General features: G+C 34.2%; 2 protein-coding genes across 2 annotated transcripts; both read right to left on the minus strand.

Moving 5' to 3' along the window:
• Window positions 1–4,957: 4,957 nt before the first annotated feature.
• LOC134283383 (BCAS3 microtubule associated cell migration factor-like) lies at window positions 4,958–20,206 on the minus strand. The gene is made up of 22 exons (XM_062765837.1): window positions 20,039–20,206; window positions 18,822–18,876; window positions 18,384–18,459; window positions 17,457–17,557; window positions 17,208–17,289; window positions 16,860–16,923; window positions 16,588–16,698; window positions 16,290–16,366; window positions 15,879–15,955; window positions 15,616–15,699; window positions 15,136–15,300; window positions 14,502–14,732; window positions 14,187–14,280; window positions 13,565–13,711; window positions 13,160–13,423; window positions 12,674–12,833; window positions 12,269–12,369; window positions 11,920–12,020; window positions 11,610–11,803; window positions 11,218–11,339; window positions 10,737–10,910; window positions 4,958–5,482 (listed from the first exon to the last, which is right to left on the minus strand). Exons 1-22 carry the CDS (start codon window positions 20,104–20,106, stop codon window positions 5,361–5,363), a joined length of 2,670 nt encoding a protein of 889 aa, XP_062621821.1. The 5' UTR covers window positions 20,107–20,206; the 3' UTR covers window positions 4,958–5,360.
• A 941-nt stretch (window positions 20,207–21,147) lies between these two features.
• Window positions 21,148–23,373, minus strand: LOC134283384 (zinc finger MYM-type protein 1-like). The gene is made up of 2 exons (XM_062765838.1): window positions 23,172–23,373; window positions 21,148–22,992 (listed from the first exon to the last, which is right to left on the minus strand). The coding sequence occupies exons 1-2, from the start codon at window positions 23,355–23,357 to the stop codon at window positions 21,148–21,150; spliced, it is 2,031 nt and encodes a 676-aa protein (XP_062621822.1). The 5' UTR covers window positions 23,358–23,373.
• Window positions 23,374–23,960: the final 587 nt, after the last annotated feature.

The raw sequence follows: 23,960 nt of genomic DNA on the forward strand, positions 1-23,960 counted from the left end.
AATTTTAACATCTCTACTTCTGCAAATGACGGGTTACTCTTCCTCTTCATTGTAATTCCCAACAAGTCCTGTCGTCTGCTTTTCAGGAGTTAAAGGTTATTGAGGTGCTTTGGTAAAAAAGCCGAAAATTACTGTAAAAATTAAAGTGATTGAAGGTAACTCGGTACAAAACAGGACTCGATGACGAGAAAATGTATAGATTGATCGGTTTTGATGTTATTGAAACTGTTAAAATTGTCTGAACTAATTTCAGTATTCCAACAAACTTATTCAAACAATAAATCTTCAGGAATATACTTCTTAAACAAACAGAATTAATCTCTCTTTGCTATAAAAAAAATCCAACAGTAATACGGATAATCGATAAAAGTCGGTTTAAAAATCAGAAGAGTTTTTTTTTTTTTAAATATCTTATTCTGCTGTTTTTTGAAACTAAATGTAAAAGCAACAGATTTCATTTTATTTACGCAACAAAATTGAAACAAAAAGAATCAAAGGGAAAATGAGAAACCGAGACGAGTAAATGGTAATGCTAGTTTGTCCTTACTATATGAAATCTTCGCTCCAGACTTTATTATGCGAAAGCTCTAAAATATGTAGAACTAGACGAGAAGAGATACTTTTGATAATAGAAATCATGAACTGGCGGACTGTTTCTTCCTCCGGATTTTTGCAGTCAAATAATGCGTTCATTTCTAAAGATTTACGACAGGTTCTAAATGGTGATAATTAGATGATTTTGGCGATATTACCAAAGATAACATCGAATAAACGAAATGTTTTAAGAAAATGTCGCATCTCGTGGCCATTATCTCCAGAGTAGGAAAAAAAATATTTAATAGACGCCGAGAAAAAATGGCGAGCTTTGGCAAGATTACCCGCTAAATTAATACTCTTAGCTAGAAATTTCCACTGAACTGGGTACGGTGTCACGTGACAAACGCTCGTTAGCCGAAAAATGATGCAAGGAGCGGAGTTTATGGGAATTAAATTGAACTGAAAAGTATCTTCTCCCTAAAATGTGGCTTTATTGTCCATTTGTAAGTCAATCGGAAGCTTTTGTTTAGAAAAGAAGCAGTAATTGATACATCATAAAAAGAAATGCGACTTGTAATGTACGTTTGTCGTTACAACTAATGATGTGAAATGACAACAGAGAATTTTAATGAACTCAGTGTGTACATATTATGCATTTGTAATAATGAACGACCGGTTTTCCTTCGAACAAACACACTATTAAATTGTATGTTATCAATCAATCAATCTGGGTTTTATATTTTGTTACAGTTTAGCTTACAATGCATCTATCATTGTGAAATTACATTACACGTTTCTAAGAAACATTTCTCCATGAAGTACTTTTCTTTTGCCTAAAAAAGCTTTCTTATTCAAGCGGAAAGATCAAATGCTGTCTCTAATCACTCTTTGTATAATAATTGAAAAAAAATAAGAAATAAAATTTAATTTTTTAATTAATTTGCTTGCAAAAGCACCTAAATCCTTATTTGTAATTAATCCCTTCATTTCACACTCTTTTTAAGGATAATATATACATTTTGATGAAATCTATTAAGCATGAAAATATTATCTAACGTTCATTTTCGCACATTTCTTTGAAAAAATTGAGGTAAGACGGAATCTGATGTTCGTCTCCATTGTTGCCGATAAAGCTGACAGTTAGGGGTGACACTAACACACGCAATCTGCCTGGCCATCCCTCAACGGACACTCGCAGGCTACCAAACATAAATTCTTCCTGTCGTTGTTTATTTTTTAGAAAATAACAATTTATCAACACTCGTAAACATGACATGTTGTATACGTTTTATGGACCAACCAATGATATTATGTAGCCATAAAATCACAAAAAGCATTTGCCGATGGGGGTTGACACCGGACAGTCGGGAATTTGGGACGGACGCTGACGAATTGAACGGGTTTACCCCTGGAATACAGATGGGAATGATTAGAGAAAAATACAAATAGACACTGACACTGGATCGGGGAAATGACGGGCCGGGAACACACGCACTCATATCATAAAAATAATTTGTACTATAACAAAGAATTTTTTGATATACATGTACATGTATTGTAAGTTTTTCTTTGAATGACAATACAGTTTTTAAAAAATTAATTCCAGTATATCAAAACATTGAAAACAAAGATTTAAATATAAATCGGTGATAAACGCGATATGTGACAAAAAATGAACGATATTCCAACTCAGTGGATTTTTTTTTTTGAAAGAATTTTCAAATTTTATCTTGGATATATATTTAAAATCGCTGTGAATAAGTAGAAAACATGATATATCTTTATATTTTAAGTACACACAATAATTAAAAAATAATTGCCTGGATTGGTGAATATCTTTGGAACTTATTTTGGTTGTAAATGATGCGAGGAATAAATTTTTAAAATATTAAGAGACGGTTTCTTTGTGTGATGTTCAAAATTATGCAAAGACCACAACTTTTCCCCATTTTAAATGACATTACTGTGAATTAAATATTTATTATATATGCGCTAAAATATTAATTTCACTTTAATAAACATGACCTAATTTTAAATGTTTTTATACACGATTGTTTGCATCATCAATCCTTAATAAGATGCATTTTTTTCATCAAATATTGAATTATTAGTTTGATATTTAAATAAATGATATAAAATCAGAATTACATACATGTATAACTTGACATTATAAAATATTTACAGCAATTTATTTTAATTTTTTGTCACAGAGACTAAGGAAAAAAATTAAGAAAATATATATTTGTTCCATTTATTTTGTTTCAAAAATAAAAAAAAATTGGAAATGTAAAAATATTGAATATTCTTATTGGTTTATCAAAAATATCTATTAATTTATTTCCATGTGAACATGCATAACACAAGAATAAATGTGCGTCTGGGTTGTGAAATACACATAAGTAATAAATTATTACAAACTAGGGTAATTGTCGTGTGTGTAAATATCAAATGCTTTTTGTTGGTTTGCAGTAAATCAGTGGCTTGACACGCAGGGTGCGTTCGGCTTGACCAGGTCCCTGATGCGCCACAAAAAGGAAACGTGCTGGTGCAACTTTTCGACAGCACGGTGCCATGACCATCAAATTGGAGCTTACTGATCATGGATTTTTTGTCTCTCTTAAAAATGTTTTAATTTTTTTTTCTTTGCGTCATCGATTGAAGGTTACTGATCATGGATTTTTTTCGTTTACCTACAAAAATGTCTATTTTTCCTCACATCAAAAGTCGGAATTTCGAGTGACAAGTAAAGATTTTTTTCATGAGTTTACTATTAAATGTCTCCGCCAAACCACTGTCTGCCTCCCTAACCAACACACAATCCAATACTCTGTCTTATCAAACATATTTAAAACTTCTACATTAAAGTCAATGATTTGCATTGGAGTTCGTTCCACCTTGAGTTAATCCATCATAGTCAATCTGTGTCTTATACCTGAAAAGGTTGGGGGAGGGGCTCTTTAACTTTACATGGTGGGATAAAAGGATACAGTTCGTCATAAAACGAGAGATCTACTAAGCGCAGTTCATTACAGGGGCAAGAGAAGCAACTCTTCAAACATTTACGATTTGATGTATCATGCAATAATAAGTGAAACATCCACCACCACCCCCTAAGAAAACCCAAACACCTCCAAGAACTTGTAAATAAACAAATTGTGTTTTCCCAAAATGAGTGAACAATAATTTAAAGAAAAAGTATCGTTATTCATGTGGATAGCAAACTTTTGGCATTATTTCAAAAATAAATTTTCACCAACACAAATGATTTTTTTTTCAATAATTTAAAATTTCAAAACTGGCATCCCTCGGAACGATAGGTTAATATACATGTACGTATATCATTAATCAAATTATTTTTTACATATGCATTTATTTCATTATTATATTGGAAGAATTATTGGGTGATTAATATTAACATTTGTACTCGTCACCTTTAATGCAAGACTTCAAATTTTTTAAAAGTTCTATTTAATTAATCTTAATATATAAAATCACTTTTATTAGAAGAAAAACTTAGCACATGATTTATACTGGAAATTAATTTTATATACTAGTATACAGTAGACAATAATGGCAAATTAAACCACTGTGTATCTACATGTATTACATTAGAAATGTAGAACATTCAATTACTTCAAAAAATAATAAACAGATTTGCTTGGAAGACATGACAGTATTTGATATGAAATAAAGATATAGATTTGTTATCCAGGATTTGATGACAAGTCGGTAGACGCGGTGCTATATGGTATTATAACGGAACTGAACTGTCGCAGCTTTTCCGTTCGCATTAGCGACTTTTGCGTACGTGGTAATTACACTCGGTTAGAGCGGCGAGGAATTGCAGACAAAATCTTTGAAAACTACCTACTTTTCTGATGAAATTGACGGGTACCTGAGAACATGATGAATTAAAGAGCAGAGATTGTCAATGTTCGGATCCTGACGGATTTCATGTGAGATCTAATGAAGCACGTTCATTACCAGAGTCTACAACCCACACGACTAATCACTAACGGTCTTTTCACCTACGTGGATTAAAACGGTGATTTCGTATCTAATTTACAGCAATGATCCGATTTAAAGGAAGAAAAAAAATACTCAATCTGTAAAAGTCATCCGTACTTAACACACATCCAGTCATGTCCGCCGAGTTCAGTGGCATCACCTGAACTTACTTTTACATTTATATGGATAAACATGGACAAATCATTTTATTTAGAGTTTGTAAACGTACAGTAATAGGGCCTGAAATGACCAAATTTTGGTCTCAAACGGTATACAGTTATGTTCTCAATTACGAATTTACTCACAGTCTTCAAAATCAAATTTTTAACATTATAATACTAGCATGTATTGGTTCATACTATTAAAGTTGAATTGTATAGAGTCTTGCTTCAACTTATTAAAAAACTGCTTTTTGGATATTTCATTTATTAAGCATATCGAATGTTAAATTTGAGAAAAATACATTTTAAAATAACAACCATATAATTGTATTACATGTATAAATTATTCCAACAATGCAAAACCAGTGAATCATTTTCATAACCAATATGTATAGATGTACAATATCACAATAAAATACAGAATGTGTCAATGCATGCAGTTTTGATGAATTTCACATATTTTTCAACGTCTAAATTCATCTTTTTATCCATAATATACTTTAAAACTTTTTCACATTCAATTGTCATTGAATTTGATAAATTATCAAGAAAGTGTATATATAATTTATATATTTTAAAATTTAAACATTTAATCACGGAGTTAATGACACAACATTACAATCCACTGGATTGAACTTCCGGTTCCCCCTGACGTCAGCTGGAGTCAGGTGACTCGTTGCTGGTGCTGAACATAGGGTCAATGACGTGTTCCCGTGTCAGCCCAATACTGGAGCCAGAGGACGTACTAAGGTTCTCGTTACTACCAATAAAGGCATCTGTACAGGGATAAAATGTATCAAGTTAACCAAAGGAGACTTTAGAATGTAACATCGTTTTCTATACAGGGATAACACGTATCAACATTTAACCACAGCAGAGTGTACAGCTGCAGAACTGCTGCTCTATTGTTTGATATAAAAGTCTCTGATCATCACGCTACAAATACAATATAAATGTAAACTGTAGAGGTACTTGTACTGTGAGCACTGATCTCACTAAATGATTCCTCCGCCTCAAATATGATTATGGGGACAAAATCCATGTTTTGCCCTGGGAGACCCGAAATATGGGTCAGATCAAAAAGTAAAGTAGGAGGTGCATAATTGCAATATGTAATAATCTGTGAAAGTATCACTAAATTTTATTTAGTGGTATAGGAGGGGTTGCAGATCAGAGATGGGTATCCTTCAATATTATAGAAAGAATGGCAGTGTTGAAGACGATATTTTGCTAAGGGAAACATGAAAAGTGTCCAATCAAAAAGTAAAACAGGGTGCGCACAATGGCAATATGTAACAAAGATTCTTTGAAAAATTCATTAGATTTCAATCAGTGGTATAAGAAGCGTTGTTGATAAGAGATGGATTCCCAAAAGCGTAAAAGACGGACGGACGGATATCCCGATCACTATAATATACATGTACATATACACCCTCCCACTTTTCAAGCGGGGGCATAATAATTTGCTATTTACGGTGCATGATTTTCTGCTCCCTGTTTGGGAGAATTCTCCACTTTTCAGCATTGGTCAGTCAGCTACTTTTCACTTACTAATTCTAGACACATTTTTTTTAAACCAATGTAAGTATTTTATCAACCTATCAAACCCTTTATAGTCGACTATAGAGACCAATAAACTCGCTTGTTTTGGAATTTTCTACCATCCAACAAAAATCAAAACAAGTGATTTTATTGGTCTGTAGGGATAAGTATGAAGGGTTTGGACGTTTATTAAACATGCAGATTGGTTAAAAAAAATTGTAAATTGTGGAGTGAAAGGTAATTGATTGACCAGTGCTGGAAAGTGGAGAAGTTCTCAATAGATATACACTGATAAAACGTATCAACAGTTAACCAAAGAAGAATTTAGAATGTACAGCTTTAAATATACACATGGATAAAACTTATCAATAGTTAACCAGAGGAGAATTTAGAATGTACAGCGTCAGAACGTATCAACAGTGAACCAGAAGAGAGGTTAAGCCTAGAAAGTCATCAATACAAGGTTAGAACAGATTTTAATGACGCAGTCCTGTTCATTTTTACGTTATTGGAAACATTTTAAAATAAATTTCGTTTTTTATGACTCCTGGGGTAATGAAGGGGAAAAATATGTCATATCGTAATGAAATGTCACATAAACTCCGGTAAAATTACGTGATCATAAAAAATGTCTTTTGTCCCCATTTTTAATTTTGAGACGACCAGTTGTCCTAAAGAGGCGAGTGAAACAATGTTTTGGAGAATACTCTCCTGGCGGGAATAAAAGTAAACCCACGACATCCAAAGCCCCCGGTCCATAAAACCATCAACAAGCAATCTGACCTATTCTATACAACTGTTTTCTCTGCTATCTCTTTGTTATAAATAGTGATTAAAATGAAACAGTGATGACGAAGATTAAAAAAGATGCTGATTAATAATTCCCTCTCAGGTAACCGATCCACCTCTCCCGGCTTCATTATCTTACCGTCAACAATATAGGCTCTTAATCCAAAGCCCGTTATTGATGCACCCACCGAGTATAGGGATAATAGAGTAGGGGGCTCGAATTATCATAGCATTAAATAAACTACACGTGAAATTAGGCCCAGAAGACTAGCACGACGACAGATCATCAGGATGACTGATCAGGCGTTATTAAAAGATAGAGGTGAGTCGCTTAGCATCTCTAGGCATCTTAAAAATCAGTCTCCGTCTTTGATAGCTGATTCAGTCTCCCCTTGCTTGGCTAATTATAAAAGAGTTTTAATGACTCTAAAACAGATAGAAGCACCTGGTGCCGCTAGCCAGCCTTAAGCAATCGTCTGCTTAAAACCAAAGATGGAAGAAGAAATACCTAGCTCTTTGTGACTGGGAAACCTAGCGCTGTCTATTAGTGACATTGTTACATAAAACAAAAAGGTTATAAAAGTCCGAGATAATGTGTTACCAAAGTAACGGGAATGTTTTAACGTTTTATAAAATGACAGAACAACGAATGTTGACAAGATATATTGGCTTTAAGATGGGAATTAAGTTTACTTTCAACTACATGTTGTATCAAATATTTGTTGTATACTGTGAAATCACTAATTTTTGTGGGGGGGTTATTTTGTTGTTTTCCAGGAATCTCGAGACCCACGAATTAATGACCACCACGAAAGGTAAAATTTAAAATGCATTACTACTAAACATTTTCCAACCACGAAATCAAATCCCTACAAACCAATATTACTATTATTTCTTCAAACCTCGAAAATTTGACCCCTTGAAAATATGTGATTTTACAATATACACATTAGAACATAGTGAACACTGCCACAAGTACAACCTTCCACATACCTTCACGTTCAATTTTTAGAATTTTATACATTCAATGGTCAACAATAAACAATATATTTTAATCCATGATTTCAGAAGGGATTTTAAAATAAATGAAACTTTCATAGATTGAAGAAGACAATATCACGAAGTGATGGTATCAATTAGGTTGAATTCGACCGTTTTATTTTAGATGCAAGGTAAGTCCAAGGTCTATTTCATCGATGTAAAGAATAACAAATTACTGTTGCCAATCCTGTGATGCCAAATATTTTTTTAAAAGATTAAACATGTACCTTCTTGCATAAAATGATACTACTACATGTATATAGAGTCTATCAGTTGACGACAAGAAAATTGACATAAATAATTTAACTGAGAAATATAGGCCTAGAATGAAAGCTTTCAATAGCAAATGAGATAGTAATATATTTGGAAAATCATATTTATTTGATACTTTGTAAAACTTAAGTCCATAATTATTAATTTGAGTAAGAATAATTTTTTTTCTGTCTTTTAATTAGGGATGTCAAAAGTGTCAATAACTGAGATTCAAATATTCCATACGAGTATTCGAATATATGCGGATATTTAAGGCTGGGTATTGGCCTAAGATTTCGTATATTGCGATATATTGCGATATTTTTAACTGTATTGCGATATGTATTGCAATATTTTAAATGTAATCAAAATGGCATTTTCTTACTATATTTACTTTAATTTACATGCAGAATGTACATAACTATGATAAATAACCAACAAAGAAAAAATCCTGTTGATTTCATTTAAGTTATGCTCTGAAATACTCCCAAAAACAACTTCTCTCTTACTGTTTGGCTTAATAACAAATCTTTCATCAGTCCATTTTTATATTTAATGATAAAATTCCTTAATCTAAGCATATTGCCAATACATCAATATTACAAAATCGTATTGCAATACGATATTTTTTGTCATTGTATTGCAATATATTGAAATATCGATATTTTTGCCCAGCCCTACGAATATTTGATAAAACAAATACGTTTTGCATTATAAAATGTATATTTTCACTCTCCTGTCATGCAGTATACATTTTATGTCATTATTTTGGGATTAAATTCATGTAAAGTTTTGTAAATTCACAGTAATTATATCTTTAAAATATTTTACACAGTATATGTATATATAATATAAAGTTTACATCCAACATGTAATGAATTATTTTTGAAAATTGAAAAGATTCTTTAGTATGTTCCAGATTAATTGATCGTCTTACCAAAATATACACTGATAACTCCATGCAGAACAATTATCTGATGGAGAAAAATTAAAAACAATTACTTTTAGTTAATTAATTTCCTGATAATGATTTTAAATAATGATATTTACGTAAGCAGGGGATCAGTTGTAAGTACTGGACATTGTTATACCACTAATTAAAGGTTTGTTCCCATCTCGCCTTAACTGTAAAATTTAGTATTCCCATTTCGCCTTAACTGCGAAATTCGGTAAGAAAAAGTTAAAAAGTACTAAGGCAAAATGGGAATTTTAGTATTTTTAAATATTATTACTGGGTTAATATAAAAATTTAAATTTTTAGATTGAATTTAAGTTAATGGGAATTTATGAATACAGTGAATGAAATAATACATGTAATACCAAGTATTTTTTTGAAAAATACTTTCTGCTAAATATCACCTTAATTCACCTGAGCGATTAATAAGGCGAAATGGGAATACTAAATTTTACAGTTAAGGCGAGATGGTAACAAACCCTAACCCTAACCCTGATCAAATGAATAATTTATTTTAATAGATACACTCTTCAAACCTTTCAGGTAATCCAAGAGGAGTGTCTTTTAATTCTGTTCTAAACTAAATCTTATTGCTGGTCAACTGTATGAACTTGATTCAATTTCTAATCAAACTTTCCATATTTTTCTCTCTATTAAAAGCTTGTACACTTAAAACTGAATTTTTGAATCTTAAATTTAAATTCAATTTCAAATATCAATTTCTTGAATGAATATTTGAATATTCGTTGACATCCCTACTTTTAATGTCTTTTTAATGTTTAATGTCTTTTAATGTTTTAAACATTTTAATGAAATTCATAAATATTGTTAAGCAGTAATTTTGAGAAGCATATAAAGGAGAAATTTTCATATGCCACCATTTCACCAAATAATAGTCCTGGTAAGATTTCAAAGAATTCAAACTCAGTTTGCCTTTGCTATACAAATCTGTAAAGTTGTATTATTATGAGAAGGAAAGAAAAATATAGTCTTTTAAATCCATTTAAGACATAGAAGCAAATATAATTTGAATATTTTATCAAGTCAGAAACCAGAAAAAAAATTGCTCTTGTGTGATTAAAATTTTTCCTTCAAAATATTTAATTTAAAAAATATTCAATTTGTATATTTTAAGTGGACACCCAAGGTATCTGTGATGCAATGTCTTTTTTGCATACACATGATGTACATTATGAAATTCACAATTCAATGTTTTACAATAGAATACCCCCCCCCCCCCAACCACAGCCCACCCAAGAAAAAGGTTAAAGATAAGATACACCTTTTCAGAAATTGTACTATAGTGGAGCTTTGCATTTTAATCTTCTTTTAGGAGTTTAAGTACTCATTGGTTTTGGATCCAATTAATTAAGTCAGTCTGCAGGTACACTCCTTCTTTTCTGGTAATGCTAAGCTTTGACTATATATGTTGCTCCTGTTTCTTGACTTACCATGTGATACAGATGAGGGACCCCCCTCCTTCATTGGGGACTCTAACATGGCCTCAGCTAGAGTCTCTTTCATTTTCTCATCTAACTCTACACTTCCTCTAGGCTGCTTAGCAACTGTGGACTCGGCCCAACTGCTGTAGACATCACAAAGGTTTGGAGACTGATCAAAACTACCTGGAAGTCAGAGAATAAAGTCTTGATCAATAGTACCTGTAAATCAGAGAATAAAGTCACGGTCAAAACTACCTGGATAAATTGACAGTACTTAAGTACTGTTGTTCATGTAGATATGAAAATTGTATCAGTGCAGAGTTATTTTTTAAATGAATTACGTCATATAAAACATATAGTAATCCTGCTTGTACATTTATAACATAAATTGCTTAAAAGTGCATGCTTCTTATCATCACTGATTTTGTAACCAATCTATCTCAGAGAGGACACAGAAACCTGTGAGTACTGGAGTAGTTACAACACTTACCTGCTTCTATGAGTAAAGGTGAAGGTCCTTTTCCAGGAGATGAGGTGATGTCACTTCCTGTTCGTCTGTAGGCAGGGCGAGCATTGGGCATGGCAACAGGACTAGATCTCACTGGCTGGATTCTATACATAAAATGCACACAAGTTCTAATAATAATAAATAAGCGAAATATAAATATAGATATGAAATAAATAATAATTAACACCACTTGAGTAAAATTTTTTTGTTTTACAAAATGTAATCAACTATTTTGAATAAATTATTCATATTTGCAAAGAAATATTTTGTTTATTTCAATGAAAAAAAAAGAGTTTAGAAGCAATTAAGCATAATCTGACCCCCCTTTCCCCTCTGTTAAGTCTCTCAGTGAGTTCCCTATGTTCATGTCTTACTTGAGGCTTTCGAGGTCGACCTCGTCTGAGGTGACGTCCATGTTGGACAGGTTGACCTCTGGACTCTGTGACAGTAGGGCTGAGGACTGGGAGGACAGGACAGTTGTGTTCTGGACGTTCTGGTATGTCTTAAAGGAGAACTGCGGCCCCATCCAGAGGCGGCGGTGTGGTCCCACGTGGGTAATGATCTCCACCTGAGAAGTAAATGAATCACTCGTCACTACATCACCAAGGTTAGGCATTGAATGTACATAGGTATCATTATTGATGCATGGTAAAAATTTTCTTTTTTAAATAAAATATGGTTTACTTGAGAAAGCCACTCCTGTTGATCCACCACTCTATTTTCCTGTTCTGTCGGTAAGCTGTCCCTGGAGTCTTGTCTGGTCACAGGAAGCAGATCACTGTCATCTGTAAAGTAACCACATCAACTGTCATGTCTCAGTGTATGCATTGAAATTGAAATTTGTGGAATAATTTTTCATAATGGATCCATTTTCCTGTATTTGGAAATGATCTCTTACTATTTTTTAAATTTTTTTTATTAATTCCCCTCAGAAAAAAGAAAAATCAAATGCCCAGTATGTGATTAATTTTTTTTTTTTTACACAAACTGATTTAAGGTAAATAAAGTGGGCAATTTTTACCTGAGTTTTTACCTGAGTATGAGGATGGTCTTTGTGACATGACAGCATCAGAGGCCAGAATAAGGGGGTTATTGATGACTAGAGGGGGCCTGACTTCCTCAGAGGTCTTTGACCTAGGATGAACACAAATCAGAGACATATTATCTGGCTACAAAATCCTGAACATTATTTTAAACACCTACAATGCAGAAGTAAGGCATATATACATAAGGATATATATCTACCCTTATCCCAGATCACAAGATATGGGTGAAATGAATCACCTTTAAGAGATCATACTTGTAATTTATTATTTTTCTCATTTTCCTTCATAATCTAGAAATTACTTAGATATGATCTTGGTACTACAATAAGGAAACATTATTTTTATTGATGAAAATATTTGCACCACTTATAATCTATCAGCATCCAACTTACCGCTGTAGGTGCCACTGCATATAACCAGTAATGGATAAATCCAGAGGAGTTCCATCTGTTACTTTCTCTGTTACTTGTTTGGATTTAGGGTCAAGGACATACTCCACTAGAGTACCCGTCTGACTCATAAGAAAGAGGGAATCTGCTGCTCTCTTACCTTCTACAAAGAGTACAAGAAAGACCTAAGAACAGCAAAACAAATATTATTATTAATTGTACATACTGGAAATCTAATAGATATTTCTTATCTGTGCCTTTCAAAATTTACTTTTTGTTTACAGCTTCTGCAGTTACAATTTTTTGCATTGTGACATTTAATGTGCAGTAGAACAGAAATGATCATTTCAATGAAAATTCATTGAATATTCATTATAGAGAAAAAATTATATAAATGTTCCTATTTACAGTCCATAATTTTATAAAATTTTGTAAAATCCTGCCATCTTCCAACAAACAAGACAACTGACAATGAAATAACAGAAATACCTCTCCTGTCTACAGAGAGGCTGGGACTTCCTCCGACCCACACCCTGGGGGTAGAAAAACAGGCTGTGACCAGGATCCAGTTGTCTGACCCCGTATGTGAGGGGCTGCCCGTCTTACTACTGCCCCGCCCCATCATCAAGGGCTGCTTGATCTGAGCCAGAGGGTACACAGTGATGGGGTGGGGATAGGGAGGAAGTCTGGGGTTCCCTATACTGTTGTTGAGGGCATTGTGTCTCAGTAAACTCGGGTAATTGTCATATTGACCTACAAAATGTAAAGATTTTTGTATATCATGAGTAGAAAGCAAATAAAGATTCTTGATCACTTTTCATTCAAATAAATAAATCAATAATATTATGAAAACAAATCATCGTTCAACAAACAAATATGCCAACTAACCCATACCTGCTGATGTTGGGCTTCCTGAGGCATTGAGTACAGGGCTATTCCTACCAGCACCATGATCCATATCATCCAGACCGGCACTCTTATGGAATCGACTCGCTCGATTTACAATCCGTGCACTACAGTGTGTTCTGGTATTCACTTGTCCTGCAAAAGAGCAACATTTGTCAATTACATACTACCGGTAAGACAGTGTTAAATTCTAAAAGAGCATGACTGTGAATGCAAATCTGGTAATTTTTCAACATAATTTACTGTATATACTCGCCTATAAGTCGGTTTTTTGGGAGTAAATCTCTGATCTAAAACTCTTTGTACGACTTATAGGCGAGCTATTAAAAGTAAGGTTTTATATGAGGTCAGTCCATCCAATATACAAGCTTATTTAATAAAACCGACTTATAGGTGGACTGACTTATAGGCGAGTATATACGGTACAACTTACTCCTCATAAGAATTACAGTTACTGTGAACATGTATGTTGCTGTCATTTTTTATATCAAGAACAATAAAAAATGCAATTGCCAAGTTTTAACGTGCCCCCTCCTTTACATTTTTGAGGCTTACATGCTTTAATATTATCATTAAATCATTTTCAAACAAGTTTTATTTAGAAGATTACCTCCATATGGTGTAATGGGGAAAAGATGAGTTGTTCCTCGGTGAGAACTGACTGTCACCCATCTGCTGTCATGGCTAAAACACATGTCAATCACCTGGCAAAAATAATACTAAATGACATGCTGATCCTATACAGTGTACATAATATTGTCACATTTTCTGTCAATCTAATTAAAATGTATCAAAATATTGCCTGACTTCTAAGACACACATATTAACCTTTCCTTCAACTGACCCCGACAAATCAACCAAACTTATGATATTTACATACCGGTACTCAACATTGCATATAGTCATTGTGTTTTCTCAGACAGACCTTGGCAGTTGTCTCCCCTCTGTGTAGTGTATATAGGTGATGAATTGCCCCCAGTGATGATGCACATGGATGTGCCATGATTCTGAACACATGAAAGTTATGCCCTAGTTTACACGCTGTCAGGAGCAATGTACCAGAGGAGTCAAAGGTCAAACAGGACACAGGCTCGTTAGCGTGGGCGTGGAAATGAGCGATCAGTCCGTCAGCTTCATTGTCTTCACTCACACTGAACTGTCAATAGGAATAAACAGTACTCAACATGGTCAGCAAGTAGAGTAAGGGAGGTAATGCTACATTAATACATGTCATCACCAAAATTTAATAACAAAGTCAGAAAAAACATCTCATGCCAATTATTTTGTAACTTTGCTTTCAAAAATACCTAACATAAATCTACTCTCTCCATAGTCTTCAATTTCTTTTATCAAGGATAGCTTAACTTGTTTTAAAAAAAAATACAAAATTTCCAAAAAACATACATCACAGGTGCTTGTTTCATAAAATATGCTAGGTTTCTACTGAATTACATAGTAGAAACCTAGCATATTTTATGAAACAAGCACCTGTGACATACATGTAATTTAAAGATCATTTTAAAGAAATAAAATGATTTAAATATGAAATAAAGCCTCACATGATCGATGTTGATTGTCTGTGTGTCAATGATGGACACAATGCCTGGACGATGACCGTTGTCCAGGGGTGGAGAGTCAGCCTTCTTAGGGGTGGGGGCAGGCTTTGTTCCTGTTACACTGTGAACCATAGCTTCTCCAAACAGGGTCAGACCCTTAAATGCTCCCTGTAATAAACCAAATTATAGTGTTCTCACTTCTCAGTTATTTTCTCTGCTTGGTTGATATTTGCAAGTATTTTGCATTTGTACATTTAATGTTTACAATTTTATCATCATGTAGTTTAACATTTACTAAACACTGTTTTCAATATAAGTGTTTTCTAAATCCTGGTAGAATACATTCCACCCAATTTCTGCAACATCAGAGTTATGTTGCACAGATAGTCCTTCATCTTTACCGTTAGCAGTATCTTTATAAGAAAATACCAGTACCAAAACAAACGTTGATGACCAGAATCAATCAACCAATGAAATCGTTACCTTAGCAGCACTGATGACCGTGGCAGCATAAGACTGGGACCCATCTCCTGACATACCCCCACAGGACTGGTGCATGGGAACAAGCTGACAATTAAACAGATTAAACATAGAACTAAAAATCTATGTACACTGCTGAATCAACATTGCACGTAAGCGAGAATTCATCGTAAGTGTGTTTGCTACATGTATAACCTGTGGTATTTTACTTTATATTACTTGAAACATTGCAAGGTACCTACAATTAGTAGTGTTGATATACTCACCCTTTTATCTGCATAGGCTAACCACCTCGTACCCAGAGCAATAGGGTTAATATTAGGGCCAGTGTTAGGGAAACAGTCTGAAACAGACACAGATATACAGACTACACCGTATAGCCGGTAATTTTAGTGGGATGCTAATTTTGGCTTATTTTGGCGTTTTGATGATAGTCCGCTAAAATTTTAATTGCTAAAATAGTTAGTACTCTTCTTAGTGTCCATCTGCAAAGAGATGAAACCCTGCATCCGATAAAATAACTTACGCCAAAATTATTGGCATACCTTTGAATATGCAAAACGCCAAATTTTACACCTGCCAAGAAAACCCGCTATATGGTATTCCAGTTATTTAACAGTGTGTTAAAGACGACCAAAGTCACCAGAGAGTCATATCATTATTATTTAGTATCTTACTCATGACCCAGAACAGCTGTCTCAGTGAACAGGCATCATACACACTCAGCTTCTCTTGGAACACCACCACAACCACTCTATAAATAGAAATTACATCACAATTAGTCTATACATGTAAAACAATGTAAAACTGCAATCTTTGTAAGCATGGTAAGTAAAACCTTTATATGATAAAACATGTTTCTTACTAGCACATACTGTTCTTCCTTGCACCTTTGGATTTGTATCATTCATATTAATATCAAGTGATATTGATATTTACACATGTAATATGTACACACACTTATCCAATACTTACCTCTTATTGCCCTCTATGTTTATCACAGGGTGAGTTTTAAAACTGATGTTGTGAACCTCATCCCCCGTCCTTAGGGAAATGAACTTCACTGAACAGTAGGGCTGTCCAGCACTTCAAAAGAGAGAGAGATAAATTTTAAGTGCATAATTTTTATTCTCAACAGTGCTCAGTTTACATCTGACTACAATTAAAGACATTTTGCAAAAGGACTTTGCATTAATGAAACTGCCAAAAATAATTCTACTGAGAATAAAAAAAGTTTTCCTTTATACCTGGTACTGTCACAGAGAACAGCCAGTGGTCTCTTATAATGGAACTGATCAGGATCCTCAAAAACTGTTAGAAAATAAATACATGTACATGTATATTATAATTAAATATATGTATATGGGTTATTGATATACATATCTATTCCTCCTTATATGAATAATAAATGGGCTATTATTTAAACTTTTCCCAGAAAAAAAATATAGAGAAAACATCATAAGACTGTAATCTAAATTTGAGACAGTGATGCCTCAAAACACTGGTCATCAGAATGCACTAGTATTCACCCTGCAATCTAAATTTAACAGAGCATAGCATTTAAAAAAAAGTCATCAGAAAGAGCTAGTACTAACCTTGTGTTGGGGTTGGCAAAACTTTGAAGATTCTGATTGGTCCTTGCCTCAGTGACAACACTTCCTGTGCTTCCCCATTGGTCTGTGAAACAGAATTTAACTTTAAAATATATAAACATGCATGTATGCTTTATTCATGCTGCATCAAACTCTCACATACAATATCAAAGAATCACAGTGGTAATACAAAAAGACCAATAATGCTGATATTTACAGAGATGAATTTAAGAAGAATGTCCTTAAATTTACCGCTATACTCCACACTTGTACTCCATTTCCATATCCCAGTATCAGCAATAATGGCACTCCTTTGCTCTCGTTTGTGTTCAGATCTGGATTCGAGGACACATCTAGAATTAAAAACAAGAAAAGAATAAACCTTACATCAATAAAAACAACCATCAAATACTGTATACAGGGTTATTTTTGCCTCGTGTTATTTTCGCCCTTTCACACTTGCAGACAATTTTGCCCCATTTTAAATTCATAATAGTTTTATATAAGTAATTATTCTGTATTCTTTGAATTTTTGCTCTGTATTAAATTCGCCCAGAGGACGGTAGGGTGAAAGGGCGAAAATTTCCCTGTATACAGTACATGTTATATGTTTTGATGGAATTACTTATCACTTAAGTCATTTGAACAAGTTCAAGCATATGACACAACAGTATTTTTTAGATGATTTCTATGTTCCTGACTGACAGAGACAATACTTTTATAAACAATCTCTTTTCCCATGAATTGAATCATTCAAAACTTCAGTAATCAATATGTAAAATTGATATCAAACTGGACTAACTATCACTCTAATATTGATATCAGATGGGCAAACTGTCCACCCCTGCATCATGTCCATTGATTTCAGGCTTTGTAAACTTACTGTCACACACTTTCACTGATATCAGACTGGACAAACTATTATTCTATCACCGATATCAGACTGAGCTAACTGTCACCCTACCATTAATATCAGACTGTCACTACTCCATTGATATCAGACTGGGCTAACTAACAGTGACCCTACCTAATTGATATCAGACTGTCACCCCTCCAACCATGACCCTACCATTGATAGCAGACCAGGCAAACTGTAATTCTACCATTGATATAAGACTGGACTAACTTACAGTCCTTGTATCACTGATATCAGACTGGGCAATTTAACAATGACCCTACCATTGATATCAGATTGGGCAAACTGAACCCACTGAATTCTCTCCTTGTCCTCAGCCTTTGTGTTTCCCGTGTATGCCTAAAAAGAAAAAAAAAATATGTATGCTACTATAAACAACAAAACAGCAGAAGATATTTTCATTGTTCATGTAAATTTTAAAATTTGTGTGTTTCATGACAATACTTACTAGAGAGTATAATATGTTAAATAACTTTTACTAAATCTCTCATTAAATATCTCTTAAGTTCTACTTTCATGATAAATTTCTAAACTGCACATCTATTATATTGATAATTTTACTTATTCTTTTAACAATATTAATACAATTTAATTTCTGAATCTCTCATCTGTTATACACTGTTGTTATCATCCATCAGAGATGTATACAGAGTTCCTATTCAACATCTCTCCCTCTCACCTTTGGTAGATACATATCTTACCTGTGGTACTACGTCTGAGATGAAATCCACAACACTCTCCATCACACTCTTTTCACTAAAATATATATATCAGAGATTAGTTGGTTTCATTTAATCATTATGCACACGTTGTCAATTGATCGTGTATTTGTTCATTATGTGTAATAGAATTTGAAATAGGTATGTAATGTGTACAGCTCAGCAACATGCCTACTAACAAGTAACTAGATTTTATATCTAACACTTGTCAGTTACAGCCATATTGAAGAAATCTTCTTGCACATTTGTCCTATTGGTACTCGACAACAAAAAATCAATTGGATTTAATTAATGGCGTTTAGAGTGACTAGGTCTCATGTGTTAGATGTCTAACAATTCATAAAAAAGAGGGAGAATATGTTCCACAGTTTGGATCTCCTTTTGCATTGTATATAGTTCTCCTATTAGTCTCCTATAAGTCGTATATGCATCAACAAACACTACCTAATCAGCAAATCCTCAAGCCCACCTGGTAGGATTTTGGATTTTATATTTGAAAGTATTTAGTCTTCTCCCTTAATTTTCATTAATGTCTATGAAATATTGAATCTAATTTTCTTTTTTATCCTTTAAACACATAGGTGCTTTTGACGTTTATAATCTAATTTCTTTTCATTAATAAAAAATATTCCCCATACTATTATTGCCATTATTATAGCATGGGGAATTTTCAAATTTATTAAAAAAGGGGAAAAAATGTCAAGTGGCTGCGATTATACACAACTGGTACAATGGACCCTACACTTGCATATGCTCTAATAATTGATAAGTGGCCTTTCAAAGAAATTCTTAGACTTTTTTTGTTTTAATAAATCTGTTATCCATAAAAATCACTATTATAACAGAAATTAATCTGTAGGCTGAGTAGCAATGAAATAATGAGATGAAACACAGAAATCTACTTCAACACGTTTTAATCCCTGGCCTCAAGACCATAAACCGAGGAAAGACTATAAGTCAAAATGAATATAACTAAGAAATATTCTGGTATTTGAAACAAATGCTTGAATTAACTTTTTTATGGTCTTAGGTCCTGGTCTGCTTCATAATTCTATAGGACTGCGCGATTTCAGTTTGGAATAATTTTGAATTGAAGATCGGTAAAACAACTGATGCCCTTAATCCTGGACTGAAATCTGAATCAATCTAAGTAAACAACACCCATAGCATCAAATTAAACGATTCAGAATGCTAATTACCTAAAAGCCTGTGGTCTAATAACGTTGTAAGTTGATTTTATACTTCTTTTCGGTGAATCTGCAGCCATATTTTGGATATATTTGCCTTTAAACACGAAAAATAATGCTACATAAGCAGAGGAAAAATACAAATATGACGTCAGGTTTGTTTTGGTTTGTCCGCGAAGCAATAAACTGAAGAGTTCTACTTCCGGTTCAGAGTGGTGGATCTAATAGCTGTCCAAAACTTCTGAATAATTCAATTATCCCCCGTCATTCTCTTCGTGTTCATTTTAAAAATATAAACATTAAAGTAAAAATGTATCCGTAAACAGACAAAAGTGGCTCACATGACATTCAAGTGACTTCATTTTTTTCTTCAAATTTCGAAATTGCAGATTGTTAGTATCTGTATATATCAGTATATATAGGTCCCGATATTCATTTTTTAAAGATCTTTCATCATGTGAATTTTTCTTTGTTCTACATTTATGCAGTATGCATGCTTATGGGCAGCGGAAAGGGCAGAAATTGTTTGTTTTCTCATTATGGTAATTTTTGCCATTTCCGCTGCCCATACATGCTCTTCATTTAAAATTCATACAAAAAGTTATGTCAAAATCGCATGAGGTTTATATTGCAGGGGCGTCGGCAAGTATTTGACATTGGGGAGGCGAACTAGATTGAAAAGGGGGGGGGGGTAACTGACGTGTTTTTACTTAAATTCAAATTTCTACCAGTATATTGATGATATATTTTCCCATTCTGTCAATGTTTCAAAGACTCCACCTGATTAAAAAAAACAAAATCGTTTTATATGATTTTATTTACGTCATGTCATAAGCAAATATGAGAAGCAAGTAGTTGAATAAATATTATTTTGAGATAATCAATTAATAAGCACTAATAAACACTACATAAATGAAATCTGTTCATTAAATAATACACAATGTCACTGCACTTTAAAAGCGTCCAAAAATGAAGCTCCGTCCATCCCGTGCTGACACAAAGTCGTTAGCAACTGCCAAATTGTTCAACGCATCTGTAGCCTCCCTGTGCGTGTGCAGGATCATCAAATGATTCAGCCTTTCCTGGGACATAGTGGCACGAAGATAAGTCTTTACTCGACGCTAAGCAGAAAATGTTCGCTCACTTGTAGCGTTAGTGGCTGGCATCACTAAAATAAGTCTCAGTAGAGTCACAATCTCGGAGAATAGGCATCTGGAAGCTGGAGACATCTGAGACACTAAGGTCACCAAAAAGGAAACGGACACAGTTGAGGAATCATTTAAGTTGTTTCGTGCGAGCGTTGTAAATGTATCCAGCTGTGAAGAAAGAGAGGTCTTGTCCAGATCATCTCCATAGAACTTTAAGACAAAGTCCAAATCTTCTTTGTATGTCTTGTCGCCACGCACAGACTTCAGAAGAACGTCCTCTAGATGGCGATACACTTGATAGCCTGGCTGATCAAAACGGTCTTTGACACAGTTCACCACAAGATCCAGAGCTTCGAAGTACTGTTGTCTGTAGAGGTCTTTCTCTGATGTGGCGAATTCTGGAGGGGCCTTTCCGGTTTCAAATCGCTTGGGCATTTTTCTTCGCCGTGGCAATGTGGGCTCACTGACGTCCAGTTCATCAAGTTTTCCGTTAAGTGATTCCCAGAATGAGTCGAAGGACTCTTCCTTTCGCATTGCACTTAGTGACGTCAGGGAAAGGTCTGTCAAGTGTTGGCCCTCGGCAGCTGACAGGTCTTTCTTCTGAAGTGTTCGGCTAAGATTGTCTGTGTGACGTAGAATCTCGTATCCAAGGGACACTCCAAAGAGAAAGTCAAAACTTTGCATCTGAGTTTTTACGCCGATGATCCTGGAACGGGCTTCTGGATCCTTTGTGCACTCATAGCAGGTCTCCCACAAGGACTGAAGGACAGAGTAGTTTTCCAGAACGCTGTTCAAACTGGCAGCTCTAACAGTCCATCGAGTAGGGCATAGCAGACGGAATCCCGGCGTATCAGGTGCCATCTCACGCTTTAGCTGTTCCAATATGGTATCCCTCCTGGGCGAATACTTTACAAGTTTGGACATTTCAAACACAGTATCCAAGGAATCACGCATCACCTTTGATTTTTTCACTGTATCACCAACTGCCAAGTTGAGCGCATGTCCATAACAGTGCGTGTAGATAGCCCTCGTCTCTTTGCTGGTGATGTTAGCAGCCACACCCTTTTTGGCTCCGGACATATTGCTGGCTCCATCATAGCACTGTCCACGGCACTTACTCAAGGAAATGTTCATCCTCACCAATGCATCCAGAATCACATTAGTTAGTGTTGCAGCATCGATAGATGGCACCATACAAAGTCCGATAAACTCTTCGTGCACATCCAGGTTACTGTCAACATGACGAATCACAATCACAACTTGTTCACGATTTGACTGGTCTGTTGTCTCATCTACCATGATGGAGAAATAGCCGTTCTCCCTGATGTTAGAAGCGACGTCACGCAGTATCTTTAAGGCCATCACTTGTAGCATCTCGTTCTGGATATCTGCTGATGTAAATTTGTCTTGTTTCCTTTCCAGCCACTTGAGGATTGATGGATCCGATTCACCATGGAGCTTCAGAAGCTGTAGAAAGTTGCTTTGATCATTGTCGTGGCCACGGAGTGGTAATCCCTGTCTAGCAAGAAACCTGATGTTGCGAAGAATGGTAAGCAGCTGCTGTCTGTTGTGTGTTTTCTCCTCTGAGTGGGCGGCTGAGAGAACTTCACCAATGTCTTTTGTTTCTCGTGGTAGTTTCACTTTTCTCTCCACGGCTTCTTTATGGCAGTCGGAATCTTGATGTTTCCGGAATTTAGAAGTGGCATCCTTCCAATTACAGAATCCCGTGGAAATAAAACTGCCGTCGGCCTTGGAGTTGGAAATCTTGCCCTCTTTTGCAGCAACCATGCAGGTGAAACAGAAAGCCAGATCTTTTGCCTGAAAATAAGAACAAATTTAATTTCAATATATTATTTTTTTTTAAATCGTTTTTTCTCTTTTAAAGTGTAATCATTGTACATTAACCAATGATTTCAACACAATAAATATATTAAAATTTGTATCCTTTCAAAATATCATTGAAAAGATAAAAAATATATATCTTTTAATGTACTTACTTCGTCATAATGTAACCATGCGTATTGTTTAAACCAAGTGGGGTTGAATGAACGCAGTTCTGGATTCTTCTTGCCGAAAGAACGCTTAGGAAATTTAAAATTAACAGGTTGATTAATACTTTTTAACCCGGCCATTTTTGAAATTGAAATGTGGAATAAGTGTAATAATATTTTTAAAAAAATCATCTCAAGTTGTTTTAGACAGTGATTTTAACTAATTTTCAGTTTTCCCCCTTTAATTAATATGCTCATACGTTGTAATACTAGTATTTTCGATAATTGTTTAATGACTTGCAATCATGTTGAATCATCAAAGCTTCCAAACATCGATCGACCAATTAATTGGACTATGAACAATTTGTAGCAAACCCGCACTTACAGCAATCATAATGACTACCCTGTTAATTGTGGTGTGTTCCCGTTTTGCACACATTTGTAATTAGGTATAGAACAAAAGGCGTGAAGTGTGTTTTTATAGCAATTATAGTCTGATTTCTGGCTTGGATTTACCTGTGAATACCTGATTTAGCTTAATGTATTCTAAAGGGGTTTAATACAATTTTATAAACATTTTGTTAAAATTCTATATATATTTATGCGAAAATATTTGATTTTATTGAATATATATTACAGTAATATTTATTTAATATTATTAATTAAGTCCAATTTCTTAAAAAAAAAAACGGTCTTGATAGGTGTGAAGTCTTGATTAAACTCTAAATGTATTTATTTTCTTACTTTTTAAATACAAGTTTACCTTCCACATACTCACTAAGTATGGTATAGACT

The sequence above is a fragment of the Saccostrea cucullata genome, unplaced genomic scaffold, assembly GCF_032062105.1.
Source record: "Saccostrea cucullata isolate Sc308-1 unplaced genomic scaffold, CSIRO_AGI_Scuc_v1 ctg13949, whole genome shotgun sequence".
Taxonomy (NCBI): domain Eukaryota; kingdom Metazoa; phylum Mollusca; class Bivalvia; order Ostreida; family Ostreidae; genus Saccostrea; species Saccostrea cuccullata.

Excerpts from the sequence above, each read along its gene's own strand:
- LOC134283383 (XM_062765837.1), bottom strand. The coding sequence starts at position 20,106 with ATGGCTGCAGATTCACCGAAAAGAAGTATAAAATCAACTTACAACGTT. Across the intron at positions 18,877-20,038 it reads ATTAGACCACAGGCTTTTAG|TGAAAAGAGTGTGATGGAGA; the intron begins GTAATTAGCATT and ends TATATATTTTAG. Across the intron at positions 16,699-16,859 it reads GTTCTCTGTGACAGTACCAG|TGCTGGACAGCCCTACTGTT; the intron begins GTATAAAGGAAA and ends TCTCTTTTGAAG.
- LOC134283384 (XM_062765838.1), bottom strand. The coding sequence starts at position 23,357 with ATGATTTTTTTAAAAATATTATTACACTTATTCCACATTTCAATTTCA. Across the intron at positions 22,993-23,171 it reads CATGGTTACATTATGACGAA|GCAAAAGATCTGGCTTTCTG; the intron begins GTAAGTACATTA and ends TCTTATTTTCAG.